General features: G+C 40.2%; 3 protein-coding genes across 4 annotated transcripts; all 3 read left to right on the plus strand.

Annotated features, from left to right (window-relative positions):
- The first annotated feature begins 85 nt into the window (after positions 1–85).
- Positions 86–9560, plus strand: LOC140773074 (uncharacterized). 2 transcript variants are annotated; one of them, XM_073115430.1, is made up of 8 exons: positions 86–467; positions 1125–1469; positions 1875–2134; positions 4008–4125; positions 4292–4663; positions 4776–4907; positions 6630–6758; positions 6899–9560. In XM_073115430.1, exons 1-8 carry the CDS (start codon positions 351–353, stop codon positions 9266–9268), a joined length of 3843 nt encoding a protein of 1280 aa, XP_072971531.1. In that variant the 5' UTR covers positions 86–350; the 3' UTR covers positions 9269–9560. The 2 variants fall into 2 exon arrangements, with proteins under 2 accessions (XP_072971531.1, XP_072971530.1); XM_073115429.1 differs by having other exon boundaries at positions 87–467; positions 3984–4125.
- A 1175-nt stretch (positions 9561–10735) lies between these two features.
- Positions 10736–17747, plus strand: LOC140773891 (SWI/SNF complex subunit SWI3D). Its single transcript, XM_073116669.1, has 7 exons — positions 10736–11302; positions 11730–12259; positions 13394–14083; positions 14160–14326; positions 14422–14999; positions 16893–17092; positions 17234–17747. Exons 1-7 carry the CDS (start codon positions 10825–10827, stop codon positions 17498–17500), a joined length of 2910 nt encoding a protein of 969 aa, XP_072972770.1. The 5' UTR covers positions 10736–10824; the 3' UTR covers positions 17501–17747.
- Positions 17748–18658: 911 nt separating this feature from the next.
- LOC140773635 (proline-rich receptor-like protein kinase PERK15) lies at positions 18659–23456 on the plus strand. The gene is made up of 10 exons (XM_073116292.1): positions 18659–19376; positions 19717–19880; positions 20368–21110; positions 21210–21752; positions 21905–21991; positions 22093–22163; positions 22278–22354; positions 22526–22667; positions 22766–22927; positions 23176–23456. The coding sequence occupies exons 3-10, from the start codon at positions 20441–20443 to the stop codon at positions 23449–23451; spliced, it is 2028 nt and encodes a 675-aa protein (XP_072972393.1). The 5' UTR covers positions 18659–19376; positions 19717–19880; positions 20368–20440; the 3' UTR covers positions 23452–23456.
- Positions 23457–23536: the final 80 nt, after the last annotated feature.

The following is a 23536-nucleotide window of genomic DNA, read 5'->3' on the forward strand; positions in this document are numbered from 1 at the left end:
AAGGAAGAGCAGCAGTTAAAAAGAGTATCCTGTGGATTTTTTCCTTTTTAACCCTGCGCCCACCTCCACGATAGCGGTCTTCGTGTAATTCCCCCCCCCCTCGTCTTTCTTTCTCTCTAAAGACGCCAAAGACGATAGAGGAGCAAATCTCACGAATCTCATCAAGAAAAAAACCTCATCGTCTTCCTCCACCGATCTCAATCTCTCCCCCCCTTTATCTCGATCTCTCGACGAGGAGATCGCCGCCGTCGCCGATCCGTTACGCCATCGCCGCTCCCGCCGTGGATGGGGAGCTGGAGACCGGTGGGATCGCTTATTCGCTGCTGAGAGAGGAGACGAGACGAGACGAGATGCCCGAGTTCTTGCAGAGGACCGGGCAATCCGGCAATGCTCCGGCCGGATCCATCTCCGCGGTCGGAATCTGGTCGCTGAATCGGGAGAACATCTCCTTCGATCTCCTTCAGAAGGTACTGCCCTCGATCGTTATTTTCTCTTTTCTGATTCGGATTGTTCTCGATTGGCGTCGGAGTTCTTGTTTTGATAGATCTGATTCGGGATTAATCGAGTGGTTATTGCTAGAGCAGGATCGGATGTGTAATTGAAGATAGAAACGTATCTTTAGTTGTTTGTGATTGTTCCTTGGATTAGATTTTCTGGAAGATCTCGATTTGGAGTTGATCTCAATGACAATTGGGATCGAATTTTTTTAGCATTGGGAATTTCCATTCAATTATATTTATGGCCGGAGTGAAGAGTACTTGTTGAACACGTGGATATGCATTCCTCAGATTTTATTTGCCCCCTTCTTCTTTTTTCTTAAACACGGTGGCCCATAGTTATTCAGTTCTTTTATATGTTTATTGCATGCTAAATGCACTTTTATAATCACTTATGTGAACTTTACAGTTTGGAGATTGATAGTAATACATAATTTTATTGTCCAAGAATGCTTTAAAGACCTCAAGTTTAGGCATGTAAGACACGATCACTGCAATGAGGGACTTTATTTGGGTTTTTGTTCTTTGTTGAACAATTCATGTACTACTGTGATACTCATACTCGAAATACTTGTGGCATGCAAAAGAAAACTGATTTTATAGTGCCTTTGAATGCATTTGGTTCAGTTTTGGAGTGAGTTGCCGCTTCAATCCCGCCAGGAGCTCCTGAGGATAGATAAGCACACCCTCTTTGAGCAAGCTCGCAAGAACCTTTACTGTTCTAGGTGCAATGGGTTGCTTCTGGAAGTTTTCACACAGATTGTTATGTATGGGAAGTCTTTGCAGCAGGAAGGGGTGGACATGCACCTTTTCAATACGATGGGGGTATCAAAGAATCATAATGATGGCGAATTAGATTTGATGCAGGATCCATTGGTTCATCCATGGGGAGGCCTGGCAACAACTAAAGATGGAATGCTGACATGTCTTGATGGATTTATCAGTTCAAGGTCACTGAAGGCACTAAAAAATGTAAGTTGGTAATTATCATTATTTTTCTTTCGCTTTAGTATAGAATGAAATTAGGTTCATCACTTTCATGCTGCTTGGTCATTTGTCATAGTGCAGCGATCAGTTCTTGCTTCTTTTCTGGCTTTACAATAGTACTTGGAGTCCTGGAGAATAATAGTTTGTCTTCCCTATAATGTCTCTATGTTTTTATTTCTCTTTGCAATTTTACCTTTAACCTTTTCCATAAGTTTGACCTTTCCTGTAAGTCCCTCCAGAATTCCACATAGTGTGTAATGAAAAGTGCTCCACGGCAACTTTTCCTTACAGTGCTGCAGTTTATTTATTTTTTTGGGCATGTTTGTTAGGTATTTCTAATTTTCTAATATTCTGCTTATCTAGTATTTACTGCTTTACGCACTGTTATAGGTATTTGACAATGCACGAGCAAGGGAACGTGAACGAGAGTTGCTCTATCCTGATGCATGTGGTGGGGGAGGTAGAGGATGGATTAGCCAAGGGATGGCTAATTATGGTAGAGGACATGGAACTCGAGAAGCATGTGCTTTGCACACTGCTAGGCTTTCTTGTGATACACTAGCTGATTTCTGGTCTGCACTTGGTGATGAAACTAGATTGTCTCTCCTAAGGATGAAGGAGGAGGATTTCATTGAGAAGCTCATGTACAGGTAAATCTAGTTTTATTCATTCTTAGTTTGTTGTGGCATTTAGAAGATCACCAATAAGGAGTATTCCGGGGAAAGTGAATGCAGTAAGTTCGTTTTCTAGTATTGAAGCAAGTAAAGACAGACAGTAGGAAATCGACATGATAAAGAACAGTTGCTAGTCAGAAGAATAATTTCCCTAGTAGGCCAAAATGAAAAGGATGGACTCATTACCTATTGGTCCTGAATCTCCTGATAGATTAAATGTTCTGAGGGTTTTTCATACTTGCCCGATGTTCCAATAAGTCCTCCTATAAATAAGTAAGATGCATAAGGAGCCAGTAGATTTTCTCCCAAGATACTAGAGCTTTCCTCTCAAATATTTGGAGTCCTCTTCAATATATGCTCTTTTCTGAATAAGTTATATGAATATTTTAGCATTTAGCTGCCATGTAGCTGGAGTACAAACAAATTGCCTTGTCATTCTTATGCAAGAACCTCCAACACATGCTTTCCTGTTTTGGTGTTTCAAAGTAAGTAAGTATAAGTTCAGGAGCTTTGAAATACTAAATTGCAAGGCTACAAGAATATCCTACCGATATGTTGCCTTATTAGTTTTGCTTGATTGTAGGTTTTGAATATTAAGTCATTCTGAGGGCCTATTCAATGTTTTGTCTCATGGCAACTTTGAGTTACGCAAATTCCAGTATAATTTTAGTAGTAGTTTCAACTATTTTCTTAACTTTTCTTGGAGATGTTTCTCTAGATAGTTGGCCACAGATTCTAGTAATAGCAAATATATATTTGCTATTTGTTTAGGGAGACGGTAAACTATCTTTTTTAATCTATCCAGACAAATGCTTTTATTAGGGTCAATAAATTCCAATGATACTCCTATTTCATTCTATTTTGCAACTTCTTCCTTCACACAATGAAGAAAAGTGATATAATGTGAAAACTGGGACCTTTTGATATATTGGAATGTTCAGTTTCCTTGGACAATTAACGGGGTATGTTACCAATGGTCAAAGTATACCTTTTTTCTAAGAAAAGCTGCAAAGGTATCTGAATTTTCAAATTCCAAGAAGTCTCCCACAATGAGATACAGGTAAGCTAGCTAGGTTATATCTCATTTACCTGATCTGTTTGTCAGATTTTGTTGTTTAGTCGAATATTTAAGTTCTTATAAAATTACAAGTACTAGTAGGACCAGTATCTTCTCGAGATCAAAAGGCTTTTGATGGCCTCCTGAAATCGAATTTCTTCATGAACATGGATATTTTCTCTCTTCAGTGCCAGTCCTGTGTGGCCGGAATTCCAAGACAAAAATCGTAGCTTCGTTCTCTGCTTACCATCCTTGGTAGGAAAGGAATGTTCTATTTAAGATCCTTCGCTTAATCCTGCTGCAGTAATGAGAATCAAGACAACATTAACACAAGAAGAATATGTTTTTTAGTGTAACATGTAAAGAAGTTTCATCTGACAGGGAACATCCTTAACATTCAACAGTAGAAGGGCAAATATGTTATTATGTAACATGTTAAAGAAGTTTCACCTGGCATTGGAAAGTAGTGGCCGAAACTTATTGAAACCTAAGGCTGAAACTTGAAAGACTGTTGTTTTGGCCTTTCTTTCAGACCACTAACTGAAACTGATCAGCTTTGGCTCAAAATTTGTCTCCTCTGTGTCAAAACTGAAACCGAAACCAAAACTTCAAACCATGATTTTAAAATATTTTGGATGATGGTCTCATGCCTTCGACAAAAGTTTTAGGCTTCTCATGACTGCCATAAACAGATAAACGATGTGATGATATCATTCTGAATTACAATGAGTTAGATTCAGTTCAGTTTTAATAACTTTCATGTTACAGGTTTGACAGCAAGAGGTTTTGCAGAGACTGCAGAAGGAATGTTATCCGTGAATTCAAGGAGCTGAAGGAGTTAAAGCGCATGAGAAGGGAACCTCGCTGCACTAATTGGTTCTGTGTTGCAGATACTGCTTTCCAATATGAGGTTTGGTTTTTCTTTTTTCCTATCCATTGATAAAGATATTGATGATCAGTAACCTTTTCAATGCTTGCTTGTTATGACCAGGAACTAATTCTAGAGATGATATACTTTAGTGACCTGTATGTATAGTATATAATTTTCCGCTGAACTTATTTTACATAACTTTCAGGTATCTGAGGACACTGTCCAAGCTGATTGGCACCAGTCTTTTACAGATACAATTGGAACATATCATCATTTTGAATGGGCTGTTGGAACAGCAGAAGGAAAATCAGATATTTTAGACTTCGAAGATGTTGGAATGAGTGGAAGTGTTCAAATGAATGGACTTGATCTCAGTGATATGGGTGCATGTTATATCACATTGAGAGCTTGGAAGCTTGATGGCCGTTGCACGGAACTCTGTGTAAAAGCACATGCATTGAAAGGCCATGAATGTGTGCATCGCAGGCTGATGGTAGGGGATGGTTTTGTTACGATAACAAAGGGCGGAAATATTAGAAAGTTCTTTGAGCATGCAGAAGAAGCTGAAGAAGAAGAGGTAACTCTCATATGAATTTTCTGGCTATTTCTTTCTTAGATCAGACTTTCTTCATTATATGGGTATGGTACTCGGTTGTTATGTTTATCATTTTGTTGGTTTGCACGTGCAGGAGGATGATGCTATAGATAAGGATGGGAATGAACTTGATGGTGACTGCTCGCGCCCACAGAAACATGCCAAGAGTCCTGAACTTGCAAGAGAATTTCTCTTGGATGCTGCTGCAGTTATCTTCAAAGAACAGGTAACCTAGTAGCAGCAAATTGTCCTATTCTTCTCACTTTATTTATTCTCCTACTCTTATACTTCTGCAATATCAATTTGCCATTTCCATAAAATGGTTTCCTTTTTACTTGTTAACTCCTAAGTAGATTTATTACTAGGATGTTATTTTGTTTTTGTATTTAGTGGAAGATAAATATTGGACAAAGGACATGATAATTAATTGAATAGCAGCTTAGTTTACTTCATACATCAGTATCATTAGATACATGGCCTGCATAATTACTCAGAGCACCTGCATTGAACTTATTACTGTTTAGGAGGAAGATCCTTTCATAGATTACCTTTTGCTGCTGAGTCTAGCTAGTCGAAGGCATGTGACATTTTGTATGGCATGAAGAGTATTTGAGAAGCCTTTTGTAGATTTTTTGCTCCTATTTGTGGCAGAAGCATATCCATAACTGTGCATCATTGTTTGCCTTGTCACAGATCAATGAAGTGGGAGATTCTTCTTTACCTTTTACTTCATATTATGATCTGTGAAATAAGGCTGCCTTCATTTGGCTCTTTGTTTTGTATGGTGCTTTTGAGATTAGCGCAGATACTTATTTGTTAGCAGTTATGTTTCTTCTGTTTGATTCTTTCCATTTCTAGTGAACCACAGGGGTATGCTGAGATAAATATTCTTGTTGCCAAATAATCCACTTGGTTACTTGTTGGCCCACATTATTCCTAGGAATCTACCGGCAACTCTCAGATGACTGTCATGTTGAGAAGCATCAAAATATGCTATGATGCCCAGTCTTAATGGGAGGAGCTGTGAGATAATTGTGCTTTATGACACATTTCCTTGAAATCGACCCAAGTTATCAACAATTCTTAGATCACTGATATAAGACTGCTACCAAAATAATTGTCCACTATAACCAGCCAATCTTAGTGGGAGGTACTGTGAGATATTGCAAGAACTCATGCAGTTTCTACGGACCAAGTAGTTTTATCTTTGCAACTCAAGCTAAATGCTTAAGAGAATGGCCTTCCTAGTTTTCCCTGGAATACCATCATGTATTAACAGGAAATGCCAATTAGGGAATTATTCTTTTGATTTCTTTGTACATGTACTTTTTGAGGTTCTCTTTTTCCCCTTTTCCCTTTCTTTTATTTTATTTTGTTTCTTGAGAGAGAGAGAGAGAGAGAGAGAGAGAGAGTTTAATTGGAATTTGGATACTAATAAGATGAGAAAAAGTTGCTGAAAAATAAATTAAAACTTTTGCATAGGTGCAGGCATGTAGAAGTGCAGTACTGTTTATTTCTTATTTCTCATTAAAATGTAAATCAGGATACTATTATGGTCCAAGTTGCAACTTGCAAGTTGTATGTTCATTAGTTTTTGGCTCTAAATGTGATTTATGGATCTGCTGGAATACGAGACATGGATTTTGCTCTACTATACACCTGATTCAGCTTTTGTAAGAGTCTGGCTTTTCTCTTTGGTTGTCACTAAAAAATGATGGCAGTTTAGACTATTACAATAATATATGTTGCTGTTTTTATAATTCTTCTCTGATTCATGTTAATGCCTAGTTGCCTACTGAGCATGGTTTGGGACTAATTATGGCAATATATATAATATATATATATATATATATATATATATATATATATATATATATATATATATTTATTTATTATTATTATTATTTTTTCTATAACTCTTCCCTGATTCATGTCAATGTTCTTCCAGGTAGAAAAGGCTTTCAGAGAAGGTACAGCGCGACAAAATGCCCACAGTATTTTTGTTTGTCTGGCCATAAAATTGCTGGAAGAGCGTCTTCAAGTTGCTTGTAAAGAAATCATTACGTTAGAAAAGCAGGTATTATGATAGTCTTAATTCTTTTTCATCTTTCTTAAGATGATTTTTTTGCAATAAATTGGAAGGGAAAGGACGAAATGATGCATAGGTTTAGTGTTGTCCTTGTGGATTACCTGTGATGACTTCCAATTACCTTACAGACTAAGCTTCTCGAGGAAGAAGAGAGAGAGAAACGTGAAGAAGAAGAGCGCAAGGAGAGAAGGAGAGCAAAAGAAAGAGAAAAGAAGCTTAGAAGAAAAGAGAGGCTGCAGGGCAAGGAGAGGGAAAGGGAAAGAAAGGTTATCGGATCCAAACCATCTTGTGATGTCTCATTCACATCTTTGAATGACTCACCCTCAAGTACTATGGATGATTCTCCTAATACCCCCGACTCTGGAGATTCAATTAGTGACCAGGGAGATATTGCTGAGCTTATCACTCCTCTTTCTCCTGATATTACAGATGAACAATCACTGAGTGGAAGTATTAATAAGAACATCAGTTTTGACAATCTTGAGCATCAATGCCACATGGATGGAGAGCTTAATGCTAGAGATGATGGTACCTACTCATTTGTACTTGAGCAATCAAAATCATCAAGGCGGAAACTGAGATTTAGAAAAGAGTCCATTCATGAGCAGATCTCCGGTTGGTATGACAGTCACCGATCTGTCATCAGCGTTGAACATAGCATTCAGCAAGATGAATCAGAGACAGTTGAATGCACAACTGCATCCAGGAATATTAGTGGGCTGCATAAGCTGTCACGAGAAAGAGTTGTGAAAAACAACTCAAGAAATTGCAATTTGAAGTTCAGTGAGAAGCTCCACAATTCAAACAATAGAATGAGGGATAGATATGACTTCCACTCTTGTAACTGCAGCCAACAGGGAGATTACAGGATAAAGGATGGGTATCACATAAAAATGGCCAGATCTGGTAGGGAGATCAAGACTGCAAATAAAACAGCACCTGCTCTTGATACATCCAGACCATTCCACCGTAGTATAAAATACAATCACATTTGTTATCCATCAGATAGTTCTGTTGCATCAAAGGGAATACATGCTGGTGGTACACCTAACAAAGATGTTCTCCACACAAAGCAGGTTTGGGAACCAATGGACACACGAAAGAAGAGTTCTAGAAACAGTCTGAACATTGCTATGGGAAATTCTGTTAAAGTTGATCCATCTGAGGATTTAGAAGCTAATGCAAATGTAAATGGATTCCAGCAGCCTAAAGCTGGCCTTGAATCACATGATGATCTATACTCATCCGAGCATTCTGGAACTTGCAGAAAGGCAGACACTTTTAATAGCCATCAGGTTTATCAGGATAGAGGGAAGAATTCAGGCACGTGTCAATTTGGTACTTACAATGGCTCCCAGAATGGGTTTGCTACGATAACCAAGTCAGATTGCTTCTTGAAGAATGGTGGAGAGGAAGAGGAAGTTGACTCAGGTACAATTCCTTTGAGCAATAACTCTGACCCCGTGACAAACTCGGGTAGTTCCGACAACTGCTCATCATGTCTAAGTGAGGGAGACAGCAACAGCAGCAGCAGCAGCAGCTCTCTAACTGCCCAAAATGCAGAATCATCCTCAACATCAGATTCAGAGGATTCTACTCTACACTCAGATGGTAGAGATACTTCAGCATGCAGTGATAAGATCTTCCGTAAATATCCGCATGAATCTTCAGTAAGAAACAACACGGATACAGATGGCTCTATGACAAGAACTCCTGCAGGGTCTCCACCAAGGAGATGTACAAAATTTCATCTATCAGAGGAGGATCCAAGGAAGGACGTCTGCAGTTCTAATTATGATCGGCTCATGGTTGATATGGCACCATCTCAACACTTGTTACCGGTGCATAATCAGAACATGCAGATCCCAATTTTCCCCTCTCCAACTCTGGGTTATCATAATCAAGCTTCTTGGTCTGCTTCTACCAATGGATTGTTGCCATATGCCCATCCCGACAACTTTCCGTGCCCTAGCCCCTTTGGATATGGCTTAGCAGCAACCCAACCCTCAGAAAGTTCACTAGATTACAGCACTTTACGGCCTTCAGCAACCTCATTTTATTCAGGCCGTCAGTCTTTATATCGGCCTGGTAACAGAATAAATTCTATAAGCCCAAAGGAGCAGTATAGAAGTACCAATTCATGTGGGAACCTACAAATTAGCGCAACAGTTGAGCCGATAGGCAATAGGCGCTCAATTGAAAGTCCATTTCTAAATATGCAGCTCCCCACTACACCACAGTCGATGGGACAAAGTGGCAGTATTGAGAAAGCTGCTAAACTGAATAATGGAAATCCATCCTTCTCTTTGTTTCACTTTGGAGGCCCAATGGCTGGTGTTGCTGGCACTAGTCCACAGTCTTCCAAAGAAGAAACAAATGGGGGCCTCATTTCCACTCTACCTGCAGTGCAAAGCCGTTCTTGCGCAAAAGAAGAGACGATTGTCGAAGAGTACAGCTTGTTTTCTGCTCGAAATGGAACCACATTTTCATTTTTCTAGTGAAACGGGTGTACGCCAACTGTGACAGTGTTGCATGTCCATTGCTGCTTCAAGCATTGAAAAGTGTGGCTATTCCTACTTGGTAAAGAAATAATACTCCCTGCAATTTGAGTATTAACTCGCATAGCTTGTGGTTTTCATTATGTGCTTCTATCGTTTCGGATTGTAGAAAAGCAATTGTGAGTGATATAGCTTGTTATTCTCTCCCCTTTTTTTCCCCTAAATGAGGTAACTCTTCTATAGTTGTTGCGGCTCATAGCAGTTATAAAAGGCATTTTCTTGGCGAGCTTTATGTGAATAATCTTCTGGTTTAATTTCTCCGCATTACTTTCAATTTTAGCTAGGAAGTCACTTGCTTTGCCTCGTTTATTCTTGGTGCTACAAATATCCCTGGTTTCTCAAAGGCAATTGATTTTAGCATTCTTAGCATAATAAAGAATCTACAGCAAGTTCTCCCTTCTCTAATCTCTGGAGAGGATCCAAATCCGTGCAAGCAGCAGGTCACACTGACCTCGTTCAATAGAATTAGCCAACCTGAGCGGCTAGAAATGAATTTTGAGCCTGAATTTTTAGGTTTTTATTTTCTTGATAAATCATGAGCTTTAGATTAGATAAAAAAAAATATTAGCCCTCCTTGATACATATGAGTTGGACTAGATTAATTTTCCTAAAACATAAGCTACATGTTCAAATTATATGTTCATAATGCTTGCTTGTGAAAAATTTGTCAATATGCCAAACGGTAGGATTCGATCAGCTTGTTCTTATCTAATAACTCAATAATCCTTCTCAAGGAGCGCTTGATTTCTGGATGGACTATGATATACTTAATTTAAGCTTTGAATATTGTCTCTTTTATATAAAACTTGTTTGCAATCAAAATTCTCAAAGGACTATGGGATGCCAAAAGGTATCTAAACCATTTTATTAATTGAAAATAATTCTATAATTCCTATCATCCTTTGACATATGATATTGATCGGATCTTCCCTAAATAATTATTTTTTATATAAAAAAAAACCATAGTCTTACATGTTGAACCTTATTGCCACATGAAAAATGACGTCTTTGCCTTTCTCCCACGTAATTAACCAAAGAGTGCTCTGCTACCCATCACTCTCGACTCTCGATCCATGCATAATTACAAACCCATGCATATAATGTCCATACGACAGCAATTTGAATTAACTTAACACTTATATTGAATGACATAGGTAGAGAGACAAAAGGTAATTGAGGAAAAACTAGCCGAAATAGCAAACTCTTCTCATCGTATGCAGCCTTCTTTCTTTTTCCTGAGAACTATTTGTCCGCATCCAAATGAGAACGTATACTACTTCTCAGTACAAATCAAATCAAATCGAACTTCACCACAAAATGCAGAAAAAAGAGAGGGAAAAAAAAAACCCCCGAAGAAAGGATAATAATAATAATAATTATTTATATTTATTTTGAAAAAAAGAAAAGAAAGAGGGGAAGTGTGAAGGACCAACGCTAAGCATCTACTATTTTCTCCTCCCCTCTCCATCTGAATCATCCCCCCAGTCGAAACCGCGATGGAAGCCAAACCCCGTGAGGCCTCGGTGCCTCTGGCCGTCGGCCCGTCGGCGCGTCCACCTCCACCTACAGAAACCCTACCAGAGCCTCCCCGGAGAAGAGGCGGCGCCGCTAAGAGGAAAGCAGCCTCCGCCGGCCTCTCCTCCACCTCCTCTCCCTCCTCTTTAGCTCCCTCCTCGAAGCGCCTCGCCAAGGAGAGAAACCCTATCCAGTACCATCTGCCCCCGATCCACAACGGTCCCTGCACGCGAGCTCGCCAATCCCCCAACAAGTTCGCCGTTGCCGCCCTACAGAAGCCACCGGGGACGGGGCTCTCACCATTTTCGGCGGCGGATGGCGGGGGGAATGGGACGGCCGTCGTCGGAGATCCGGCCGGTGGTGGCGAGGAGGAGATGGCGGAGGAGCCGCTCGTGGATGCAGAGTTCGAAGCTGTTCGATCTCGAGGCGTCAATGTTCATGTGATCCCTACTTTTGCTGGTGAGCTCCGAAATCTGAGTGAGATCTACTGAATATATTGCTTAATTACTGGTTTCTAGGGTTTTTCCCATCCTTCAAAGGCTTGCGTAGTTTAACTGATGCGAGCTTCGCATAGATCTTGGAGTTACTTACAAGATTGAAGAGAAATTCTTTTGCTTCTTTTAAGATATACAGGAACATGGAACGCAATCAGCCAAATTGCATAGCATGCCCTGGGTTCGTTACATTACTGGATTATTTGTTTTTGCTAACACTAGGGTCTTGCTCCTCCTTCATTGCATTACTATAATATTCTGGATGCCAAAGACTCGTAGTTTAACTGAAGTGATCTTTCTATAGATTTATGATACTTACAATATTGAAGAGCAGGTTTCGTTTGTATTTCCTTCATTTGCATGAGTTAAGCGGAGAATTTTAACATCTACAGGATGGTTTTCATGGAAGGAAATCCACCAAATTGAGAAGCAATCCCTGGATTCATTTTTTAATGGGAAGTCAGAGAAAAGAACGCCTGAGATTTACTTGGAATTACGGAATTCAATCATGAAGAAGTTTCATGCTGACCCGAAGGTGCAAGTGGAACTTAAAGATTTAGCTGAGCTTTCTGTTGGTGATACGGATGCTAGACAAGAGGTCATGGAATTCTTGGATCACTGGGGTTTGATCAATTTCCATCCTTTCCCACCTTCTGAGCATGACAAGAGCAAATCTGGTACTGATGGCGGAGATAAAACACCCTCTTTGTTAGACAAATTGTATCAGTTTGAGATAGTTCAATCATATATTCATTCGGTTCCAAAAAGGGCAGAGCCATCTATAACATCTACAATGCCTTGCTTTCTTCGCGAGTCTGCCTTATCTGATGATTTGGTTACTCTTGTGGAGCCTTCGGTTGAATACCACTGTAATTCTTGCTCAGCTGATTGTTCACGTAAGCGCTATCATTGCCAGAAGCAGGTTAGTTCTTAAGCAGTAAATTATCTTATTGAATGCAGTAGGTTGATTTATTAGACTTGGAAGTCTTATCTGTTTAAGAACTATGACTCTTTTCTCCTGTTCTCCTTTTCATTTCTAAAATGAACGCATGAATTTTTTAGCATCTTAATTTTCTGAATTTTGTGCATAGCTATATGTTACTGCTTCTCTATATCTGATTTTGAGGCTACCAGTAATAGTGACCACTGGCCAGGAAGTAAATTGTTAGATCACCATGTTTTTGCTGCTAGGAATTGATGGACCTATTAAAGGATGAAATTTCGTGTCCATTTAGTGATATGACATGATTGCGCATCTCAATAGTTAGTTTCTCATGCTTGGGCATGGGATTTTAGTTGGTCTCTACATTATCCTCCGTGGTGCAAGCACTTTTTCTATTCATTCAGGAATTGTTTGAGTATTCAAGATTCACAGCAGTTGACCTTATCTTTGTCTTGGATGTTCAATGTGTGTATGTGTTGGACATTTGCCAATGTTCTGGCTTGTATGGTATCTGGGTTTACGAGGGCTGAGGCCCTAGCAGTTACATTCTTTTCCCTCATAGAGATATATTCCCATTAATCTATAGAGGTACATATTGCTTCATCCATATTCTAACTGCACAAAACTACATAAACTCAGTAAAAATTCTCAAGTTGTTGTATTCAAAATTCTGCCTTTCTGTCCATGCATTATTTGCTGACTTTCATGCAACTCAAATACCTGAACGATCTTCCATTTTCTGCTAGCTTTTGTGAACTTGATGTGAACCTGCTATATAATGATACAACTTCTTTATAAAGGGACAGTTAAGTGACAGAGGAGCTTTTCATGAATTCTGAAGTGATGTGCTCTTGGATGGAAACACTTTTAATGTTGCTTGGCATCTTTTACTATGATGAAATCAAATGTATCATAAAATTATTGATTAAAATGCTCTACCATAAGTTTCTTCCTTTGCTGGTATTAATGGGTAAGACAAATGCTTCTGTCCTGGTCTAGTTTCAGAGAATTAATCCAGTAGTTTGTTTGGTTGGTATGCCTTGTTTTTAGTAGAGAAGGTCCATGAATAGCTATTTCCTAGCATGATGTGGATTTTTTTCCTTATTTCTGCAGGCAGATTTTGATTTATGTTCAGACTGCTACAATGAGGGGAAGTTTGGTACAGGCATGGCAACAGCTGATTTCATTCTTATGGAACCTGCAGAGGCTGCTGGTGCTAGTGGAGCTAGTTGGACAGATCAGGAGACCCTGCTTCTTTTAGAAGCTTTAGAACTATTTGGAGCAAATTGGAGTGAGATTGCTGAACACGTTGCCACGAAAACAAAAGCCCAATGTATGTTACACTTCCTTCAAATGCCCATCGAGGATTCTTTTCTGGAAGGTGAGGGTGATGCTAATGAAACTGCCCAGGAAAGAAAGGATACTTCTGCAGATAGAGAAGCTACTGCTTTAACTGCTCCTGATAAAATGGAAGTTGAAAGCAAAGTAGAAGAAAAGGTGTCTTCTGAAATTAGTGCTTCTGAAAAAACCGAAGATGAAAGCATAGGAAGGAAAAATGAACCAGATGATTTAAGTGTTCCTGGAACTAAAGATGTCAAGAACTCAGCCAGCGGAGATCCGTCTATATCTTCCAATGGAGATGCTGTAGAAAAGAAAGAGTCTGCTGATATTGAGACTTCTGCTGAAGGTTCTACAAACATTGCTATTGATGCACTAAGATCTGCATTTCAGGCTGTTGGCTACTTTCCCGAGAAAGGAAACTCAGGTTCATTTGCAGAAGCAGGAAACCCAGTTATGGCATTGGTAAGTATGGTTTTCTTGATTGAAACTGAGCTTCTTTTGAAATGGTTTTTCTTGGGTTATGAAATTGTCTTTGCAGGCAGCTTTTTTAGCAGGTCTGTTGGAACATGACAATGCTATCACTTCATGCCGTAGTTCACTGAAGGCCATTCTGGAGGAATCTCCTTCCGTCCAGCTTGCTACTAGGCACTGCCTTATTCTTGAAGATCCACCAAGTGATGTGCAAAATCCACCTGCCTTTGTGAGGTTTGTGATCTTGTTGCATTTGATCGTTGTTTGATTTGCATTTTAGTTTTGTGATGTTCTTTCCTTTTTTCCCCCGATGAATTCAATTAAACTAGTTCCGCTGCAAACATTGGCGATGAGGAGTCACACAAAGATGACATTCAGATGCCAGATTTGGATGTTACTGATAAGGTGAAGGTCTGTGAAGAAAAGAACGAGGAAAATACTACTTCTCTTGAAAAGGAAATAAAACCATCTGCTTCATCAGAAACTTGTCCTGAAATGCCTGCTGCAAAGGAATCATGTGAAGTGCCTTCTTTGGAGGCAACAACCAACACCACTAAAGATTCCAGTGGTCTGATATTGTCAGAGGAGAAAAACACATCTAATAATCCAAAGGATGTGAAAGATGCCAGTTTGACTACTGCTGTGCCACCAGATAATGGGGAAGAAAAATTAGATTTAGTGTCAAAAGAAGTAGTAGAAAGCTCAGACAAAGAAATGAATGATTCAAAGCCTGTGGGGGAGGACAAACCAAGCAACGCAAAGGAATTAGGTGATTTAGATTCAGACAAGGTTCAATTAGATGTACTAAAGGCTGATGAGACAATGGCTACTTCAACTGCAATGGAAGAACAGGAGTCCAAGCAAACAGATGGAGCAGGATCATTATTACAAGATAGAGAGAAAGCAGGTGTGGTACTTCTGCTTCTTCTGTTAAACGTTGGTATAATGGATATTTATATCTTTTTCCCCTGATACTTGTGGGTATATTGATATTTCATATCGAGAACTCCCAGACAAAGAACTGCATGATGCTATCATCTGATATTTCCTAGACCATGTATATGTTAATGCTGTTTGCTGTAAATATGTATTTATGTAATTTAGTTTATGCTTGTTTATAGAGGTGATATTTCATATGAGATTGGTAAAAATTTCATGTTAGTACTTTGTAAGATTTCTAGCTGATGCTTCCTCTTGTAAGATTTCTAGCTGATGCTTCCTCTTGTAAGATTTCTAGCTGATGCTTCCTCTTGTAAGATTTCTAGCTGATGCTTCCTCAACTGTGTTATAAGATTCAATGGTTTTTGTTCTATGATAAGCCCTAATCAGCGAGAATTGTTAGTCCACTATATGATAAGTTCAACCCTAGTCCTAACCATGGTCCCAAACCCTCTGAATTGATTCATATCTTGTCTGAGATCTGCTCAAGTTAGGTCTTTTCTTGAGGTAGGTCTTTTCTTGAGGGGCAGGTGAGGATGGACCTAATTGTATTTCCTTCACATCTTAACCCTGAGCAGGTCCTAACTGGTTAGGTTTTAAGATTTTGATTGCCCCGTCCGACACAGATGCCTAAATTGAGTCTGTTAGCTGGCATTCTTAGGTTGCTGATAGATGTCCCATCTGACTGATGTGTTGAGCATGAAAATGAAACTTGGTTGCATTGGATGATCAACTGTCATTGATGCCCTCATTCCATCTTTCATGGAAAATTAAGTTGTCTTATCTGTCTATATAACTCTTAAAGTCAATGTCCTAATGATTTCCTTTTATCATTCTGAGGACATAGTTTTTTACTTGCTGTGGCGTCTACCCATTAGTATGGGGATCTCCATAATATATTACTCTTATTTGTCAACATGGTTTGGCACACCGCACATCAGCACTTTGCAGGACAATATTGCTGATTGGCACCACAGTTCTCGATTTAAGGAAGCAGGCATTGACCTTCTCTTATCCTCTTTTATACTGTAATATGCAAGCTATTTAATTTTGATGTTGGTCAGTTGGCCTAAACTGCACCATATGACGTTCATGGAGACTGCAAGCTCGATGTACATTGTGTCTTTTACTTTGTGACACGCATCATGTGTCTAAATGCGAGTCTTATCACTCTGAAATGAGGTTTCCTTCTTCTCTTTGTTCCCTCCATGCATGAACTTGTGCTTTCTTCTATCTTGTGTAGGATCTTTTATCAGTTTCAATTACTTGCAGGTTTGTTAGCAACACAAGGAACAAATTAAGTATAAATTCGAGACAATCCCTGTTATCACCTATATAGTCTCTTTTTCTTCGCCTTTTATTTTTCTCTTGGCATTGGAACTTACAACATTATGATACAGTAACTACCCTGTTATGTTTTTTGCATTATGCGGATGCCAGTTTCTTTTTCTTGTTTTCTGTTTCCTCTTATTTGCTACTTGGGCAGAAGATGCACTTTCCTAGTTAGCGTTTTGATCTTTAACTACGAGAAGAACTCAATGGAAACTCAAATGCATCTAATCACATGCTGTTTAATGATCAAAGTTCCAAAATTACATGCTTGCTAGAGGCCACTGTGCTTATTTTTGACACCTTAAGCACCCACATGTCTATTCATGTTTACTTATGAAAAATTTCTTAAAGCTAGTCACTAGTCACCAAGAGTTTTGCAGATTCTTCATTTATAAGCTTAGTGTTGTTGTTATAAGATTCCTTTATGTGGATTTATTTTTGAATTTGACATCATTTATTACCTTCCATGCATACATGAATAATCTGTGGTCACTTTTTGATATTTGCTTTGGTTTCAAATATTTTGCAGATGATGGCACTAAAAAAGAAGCGATCAGCAATGATGTCAAAAACTCCAACTCAACTGAAAGCCATGATGATCATACCATAAATAGGTTAAAACGTGCTGCAGCTACTGCTATTTCAGCTGCTGCTGTGAAGGCTAAGCTTCTTGCAAAGCAAGAGGAGGACCAAATCCGGCATCTTGTCTCTTTGATTATTCAGAAGCAGGTGTGTAAATTGATTGTTTATATGATAAATAGGAGAACGGTGAATTGGAATTGACTTCTAATCTATAAATTGTATACATGTTTCATTTGTGAATTGGCTGGAGTCATATCACGACTAAATATGGCTCTGCATTTTATGCAGCTTCAAAAAATGGAGGCTAAATTGTCATTTTTCACTGACATTGAAAATGTGATTATGCGGGTGAGAGAGCAAACGGACAGAACTAGACAGAGACTTCTACATGAGCGGTCACAAATAATTGCTGCTCGATTGGGTCTCCCCACACCGTCTTTTAGACCTAACCCATCATCCATACCTACAAGCAGATTTGCCACAGGTTATGGGATGGCAGGCCCAAAGCCACTTAACATGGTCTCTCAAAAACCACCAGCTATGAGAAGGCCCTGAGATCTGGCCATCTGAATGTCATATTCATGCTTTTGAATGTGTATTCATTTTCTTAGCATGCCGTAGCATAACAATTTGTATTGTTCTCGCCAGCTACCTTGTGCAAATGTAAAGAACCATTCAATGTAAAAAGTTCACATAGTATGTAGTTCCTTTTATCGTCTATTTAGTATCTGTTTGTTGAAGTATTCAAATTGTTGTACTTTTGTTTGCTAATTATTTAATGCCATTGGAAATTTTTGGGTTATGGCATCGTTACTCTTTAATGAATGACTTGTGCTGACGAATGCTGCTTTTCTGAACTAGAAGACTTGTATATTTAGTTTGTGAGAAGGTCTATTGTCTTGTCATCTTGCTCCTAGTACACGTCAGAAGCCCCTGATCTGATCTGCGAACAAGTGTTTTCGCTAAGTGTGCTTTTCCGTAAAGGAAACTGATTGAAGAGCATAAAATCAGGTATATTTAGAAGACGCGAGTTACTTATAGTCAATTTCTGGGCCCAGATATCATTCTTTTCCTTTTTTATCTATATGATGTTCCAATTGCTAGTTACCTTGCAGATGGAGGTTTCCGCTAGAATTTTAGATATCTCTGGCTACGAGTCACAGAAGATATCATATCAGCTTCAACATATTGAAATCTTTTGAAGCAACTGACAGAGAACTTGTGAGGGCGTCCAGTGGAGGAGTCTCTGCAACACCCGATATTAGGAGGGAAGAAATATACAGACCCATAAACCTGTTACCCCTTGGGCAAACCTTATTGTCACCAAGTGATGCCCTTAACTGACAGAAACTATTACTTTACCTTATTCCTTCTGCTGGTATTCTTGTTACAGCTATTTTTTTTTTGTTTCAGTTTATAATTTCCTTCTTCTTCACAGAAAATGTTTCACTGCTGTAGCAGATTTGGAGTGCTTCCATGATTAATATCTCATCAGGTAATGTTGTTGCCAATTTTTGCTATCTCTATCTTGGACTCTTAATATAATAAGTGCACTTTTACTCTACTAGAGTATTCTTAAAGTTAGAGATCGTAAGACTATTTCTCAATTGTGATTGAGAATATCTTTTAGCATGACAGATATTGTTAGTGGAAGTATTCCTTGTGTCAATATTGATTTCTTTTAATTTTTTTTTGTTTTTCTGTTTTAGTAGGTGTTCAGTTTTGTCACGTAATTGCTTGTCAACAGTTTATTGGGATTCCAGTGGCCAAAATGTTAAAGAGGATATGTTTCTTTTACTATATAGTATATATATTATGTTTTCCTCCCAACAATATTGATAGTGTATTTTTCAACCTATGATGCGGAAATGAAAACTCTTTTGCTCATTAATGTCCATTTATTTGTGCGGACATTATAGAGTGATATTATATTTGACAGTTCCAGATTGAAGCCTTGGACTCCTAATATATTGGGTGATATCATTTTGATACCTAGCATTAGCATTTCAGATGCTACAAGAGAGAAGTGGAATTGGTATGCCATTGTTTGAGGGTTTAAAGAAAGGTATATTTGTGAAGTTGCTTGGAGAACTCTTTATGGCCGCTTACAAAGGAAAAATGCTCCTGATATAGTGGGTTAGAGCATGCACAAGATTATGAATTTCCAGTCACAAAATATCTGATGTTCTTTTTTCCTATTTTCTTTCCTTTCACAGTAACCTTTGCAACACAGGATGTGGTCATACGTTTCTTTCTGAGCTGAGCTTGGAGATAGATTTAAGAACTATGTAAGAACAGCATCCTCAGCAGCATGTTGAAGGCTTAACATTGATCAACAATTTCATGCTGATCTATTATGATTTTCTAGCTTGACAAAAGCTCTCCAGAGTCCAGAGTGGATAAACTTTTCTTAATTTGCGGCAGCTGACAGGTCATTAATTTCTACTGCATTCCCATGCTTTTTAAATGAAATTTTGTTCCAGTTTGTTTTCCTTATATTCCTCGATATTTTCTGTAACAGCAGCTCGAAAAGTGCTTGGGTGACAATTTTTAATTTGTACATCAAATTTAGGACAAGACCAAAGTTCTGTTGATTTTGTATGAGCTTATTTAGTACGTACGGCTAGCTACTTCATGACTGTTGAGCGATTTAAAAAGAATAGGGTTTTGTGTGCATATAATATAATCCTCTAAATTTTCTTACTTGCAGGTGGAGAAGTATATAATATATATAATCTCTCTGTTAGCACTATTAACTATTTCTATTTCAGCCAACAAACAAGCAAAGCTGGATTCAGTTGATAGGCCTTACCACACGTGCAACTCGCATGACCATGCGAGTCGGAACTGGTGGTCACAGCCTCACTTCGTATCGGATGGTCGCGCGCGAAAGGCAGTAACGGCCGGTTCGGTAGCGGAGAGGATAGGAGAGGAGGTAATAGCAACCTCTCCGGCCTTCCGTTCCGTACGACAAAAAAATAAAGATTTTAAAAAAAAATGGCACCAAAAAATTAAAAAAAAAACTACTACTCCAATGGCCTAAATTGTCTAAAATTCTAATACGCGACTAAAAATAGCGTACTACGCATCAAGCCCCCAACAAGAGATTGGAGGGCTGGTGGTTGGGAACTGGACGAATCCCACGCCACATCTCTTCTTTCTCCTCTTCCGTCTCTGCGTATTCCTTTTTTCTTCCCAAGGAAGAAGGTCTCTTTCTCTCTGTCTCTCTCTCTGTCTCTCCGCGAGTTTATTTTTCTTTCTTTTTGTTCTAACTCATCGTCTTCTTTAAGACCTCGAATTCTGAGCTCCAGATATTTTTAATAGGAGAGGCGGTGAACTTGATAAGTGTATGGGATTAGAATGCTAGGATTGACTCTTCTGCTCCAATGTCATGCTAAAGCCAATGCGTGGGAATTTTGCAGGGGCTTGTGATCAAGAAGTTGGCGTAGAAGAGCATTGAAAACGAGGGTGGAGTTCTCTCCATCCTCGGAGAAAATGGCTTCGCCCCCTACTGCTGCTCCGCCGCCTGATTCTTCCACTCCGCCCGCCCCCGGCTCGCCTCCCCCGGCGAGTATCCCACCTCCCCCGGCGAGTACCCCACCTCCATCACCCCTTCCTGACTCGTCGCCACCGCCGCCGCCGTCGCCATCCTCCCCGCCGCCGTCGTCCCCGCCACCGTCGTCCCCACCGCCGGCATCCACGCCTCCAACCACCACCCCGAGTGCTCCTCCTCCGGAAGAATCCGGTACTCCGCCCTCCCCGCCTCCTCCTCCACTGGATAACTCTTCTTCTTCTTCTTCCACTCCACCACCAAAATCGGATAACAAATCGCCGCCGCCGCCGCCGCCGCCGCGGCGGCAGTCACCGCCCCCGCCTTCTTCTAAATCTGCATCCCCAGCGCCGCGTTCTCCTTCCGCTGCATTGACGCCGCCACCGCCGAGAGCCACCTCGAAGTCGCGCACAACGCCCAGCAGCAACGATGAGCCGACATCATCGAGCAAGAGCAATCACTCTGATTTAAATCTGCCTCTTATAGTAGGGATCGCAGCCGGGGTCGCGGCATTCGTCGTCGTTTTGATGATTGTTGGATTGGTTTGCTGCGCTAGGAAGAAGAGGAAGACCCACAACGCCATGCACTACTACTCCGATAATTCAGGACCCAAAGGTCATTTTAGATGATATTTCTTTACTTCTGAATTTTAGAACTTTTTATTTTTTACATCGATCATCTTCTTCATCTTGAATGGAATTTATACTTTTGTAGGCAATGGCTACTACAACAATAGCGCACTCCCAAAGTGGCAAAATGGAGCTCAAAGCACAGACTACATCGGAAAAATCCCTCCGCCGCCAGGTGCTGTCCTACCGGTATCCAACTGGCACATGCAGCCGCAGCCGCCTCCGGCAGCCATGCACAGCAGCGACATGAGCTCAGCGTACTCCGGCCCTCACGGCCCGCCACTGCCACCGCCTTCGCCCAGCGTAGCCTTGGGATTCAACAAGAGCACTTTCTCCTATGATGAGCTCTCTGCGGCCACCAGTGGTTTCTCCCAAGCCAATCTTTTGGGTCAAGGTGGATTTGGGTACGTGCACAAAGGTGTGCTTCCTAATGGGAAGGAGGTTGCAGTGAAGCAGCTCAAGTCTGGAAGTGGGCAAGGGGAGAAAGAGTTCCAAGCTGAGGTTGATATCATTAGCAGAGTCCACCATCGCCACCTTGTGTCTCTTGTTGGATATTGTATCGCTGGGCCACAAAGGATGCTTGTCTATGAGTTTGTTCCTAACAAGACCTTAGAGTATCACCTCCATGGTTGGCCTCTCTCTCTCTCTCTCTCTCTCTCTCATTTGATCATTGTTATAGTCGTCATAAACCTATAATTGATCACATCAACCTCTTCCTTTCTTAAGGGCTACGTCTCTGGCATCAAACACTTACTAATAGTTTGTATTCATCATTCTTAGGGAAGGGTCTCCCAGTGATGGACTGGCAAACAAGAATGAGGATTGCTTTAGGGTCCGCGAGAGGCCTTGCTTATTTGCATGAAGACTGTGAGCTCCATATACTTATTTCTTTTGCTCTGTTTTTTGCATATACTCAATCTGGGTTTGTTTACCCAAATATCTATTATCTGCATGCAATCTTTGTGAAGGTCACCCTCGCATCATTCATCGCGACATCAAAGCTGCTAACATTCTCCTTGATCACAAATTTGAGGCTATGGTAAGACAACTTATTGACGTGTATTGCAAATAGATATTACCTATGTGGATGTTGCTATTTCATTACTTCACTCTTCATAGTAAAGTTAGTTAAGTACTTCTATCACTGACCTAGGTTGCTGACTTTGGATTGGCCAAGTTGTCTTCTGACACTAATACACATGTTTCGACACGCGTCATGGGAACTTTTGGGTAAGTAATTATGGTTCATAACTATGTATGATTAGGCAGCCAACATGTAGTTCTGAGTACACTACCTAGATTTCTGGTTTAGCTGGGATGCTATAAGTTTCCATTTTCTGTCAAGGAGTGGTAGCCCCACTGAGCAATTCTTGCTGATTCAGTATTCTTTACTGAATGCAGCTATCTGGCTCCTGAATATGCATCAAGCGGCAAGCTCACCGAGAAATCTGACGTCTTCTCATTTGGCGTGATGCTCCTCGAGCTGGTCACCGGACGCAAGCCTGTCGACATGTCTGTCATGGAAGATAGCTTGGTCGAGTGGGTCAGTGTGCTTCCTATTTGAAAAACCAATATGTGTGTTCCTCTTCATGCTTTCAATCCATGCGTTAATTTGACTTGCTTAATTGACTGCATCTGCAGGCAAGGCCCCTTCTCACCCGTGCATTGGTCGACGAGAACTACGACGACCTGGTGGATCCGCACTTGGAGAACAACTACAACGTTATGGAGATGCAACGCATGGTTGCAAGTGCTGCTGCTTGTGTTCGCCATTCTGCTAAGAGGCGTCCCAAGATGAGCCAAGTATGGAATCGTTATCTAATACCTGTTGTAATCTGCATCATTCCCTAGTCACTAATTTTTCGATATTTAATATTCATCTGGCAAACTACTACTGTAATTTATTTATATACCGAAAACACAAGTATAGGTGTAGAGAGATAAGGGAGTATGCTTTAATGTGTTCCTTAGAGGACTATACTAAGATAAGCTTGAGATGCAATTATATATACTTGTATACGTATCTTGACAAATGCCTTTCCTATAAACAGATTGTGCGTGCGTTAGAGGGTGATGTCTCACTGGAGGACTTGAACGAAGGGGTGAAGCCCGGGCAGAGCATGTTCTTCAGCTCGAGCTCCGACCACGAGTCCGGCTCATACAGTTCAAACATGAGGAAGTTCAGACGTGTCGCACTTGGGAGCAACGACTACAGCAACGAGTACAGTGGCGCAACCAGCGAGTACGGCCTTAACCCCTCGGAGTCCAGCACGTCAGGGGAGAGCACTGCAGGAAATCACAGAAACAAAGCTCGTCCACCACTCTAAATGACTACGCTAAATAGGATACACTCATTTGTGGAGATTAAAAGAGTTTTCTTGTGCTGAATGCTTTACACAGCAATTGATCATG

The sequence above is a fragment of the Typha angustifolia genome, chromosome 13 (genome assembly GCF_048772165.1).
Source record: "Typha angustifolia cultivar Huaian chromosome 13, ASM4877216v1, whole genome shotgun sequence".
Taxonomy (NCBI): Eukaryota; Viridiplantae; Streptophyta; class Magnoliopsida; order Poales; family Typhaceae; genus Typha; species Typha angustifolia.

Coding starts and splice junctions, on each gene's coding strand:
- LOC140773074 (XM_073115429.1), top strand. CDS start 351: ATGCCCGAGTTCTTGCAGAGGACCGGGCAATCCGGCAATGCTCCGGCC. Junction 1,470..1,874: donor CACTGAAGGCACTAAAAAAT/GTAAGTTGGTAA, acceptor GCACTGTTATAG/GTATTTGACAATGCACGAGC. Junction 6,759..6,898: donor TCATTACGTTAGAAAAGCAG/GTATTATGATAG, acceptor ATTACCTTACAG/ACTAAGCTTCTCGAGGAAGA.
- LOC140773891 (XM_073116669.1), top strand. CDS start 10,825: ATGGAAGCCAAACCCCGTGAGGCCTCGGTGCCTCTGGCCGTCGGCCCG. Junction 15,000..16,892: donor ACAAGATAGAGAGAAAGCAG/GTGTGGTACTTC, acceptor AATATTTTGCAG/ATGATGGCACTAAAAAAGAA. Junction 17,093..17,233: donor CTTTGATTATTCAGAAGCAG/GTGTGTAAATTG, acceptor CATTTTATGCAG/CTTCAAAAAATGGAGGCTAA.
- LOC140773635 (XM_073116292.1), top strand. CDS start 20,441: ATGGCTTCGCCCCCTACTGCTGCTCCGCCGCCTGATTCTTCCACTCCG. Junction 21,992..22,092: donor TGCTTATTTGCATGAAGACT/GTGAGCTCCATA, acceptor ATCTTTGTGAAG/GTCACCCTCGCATCATTCAT. Junction 22,928..23,175: donor GGCGTCCCAAGATGAGCCAA/GTATGGAATCGT, acceptor TCCTATAAACAG/ATTGTGCGTGCGTTAGAGGG.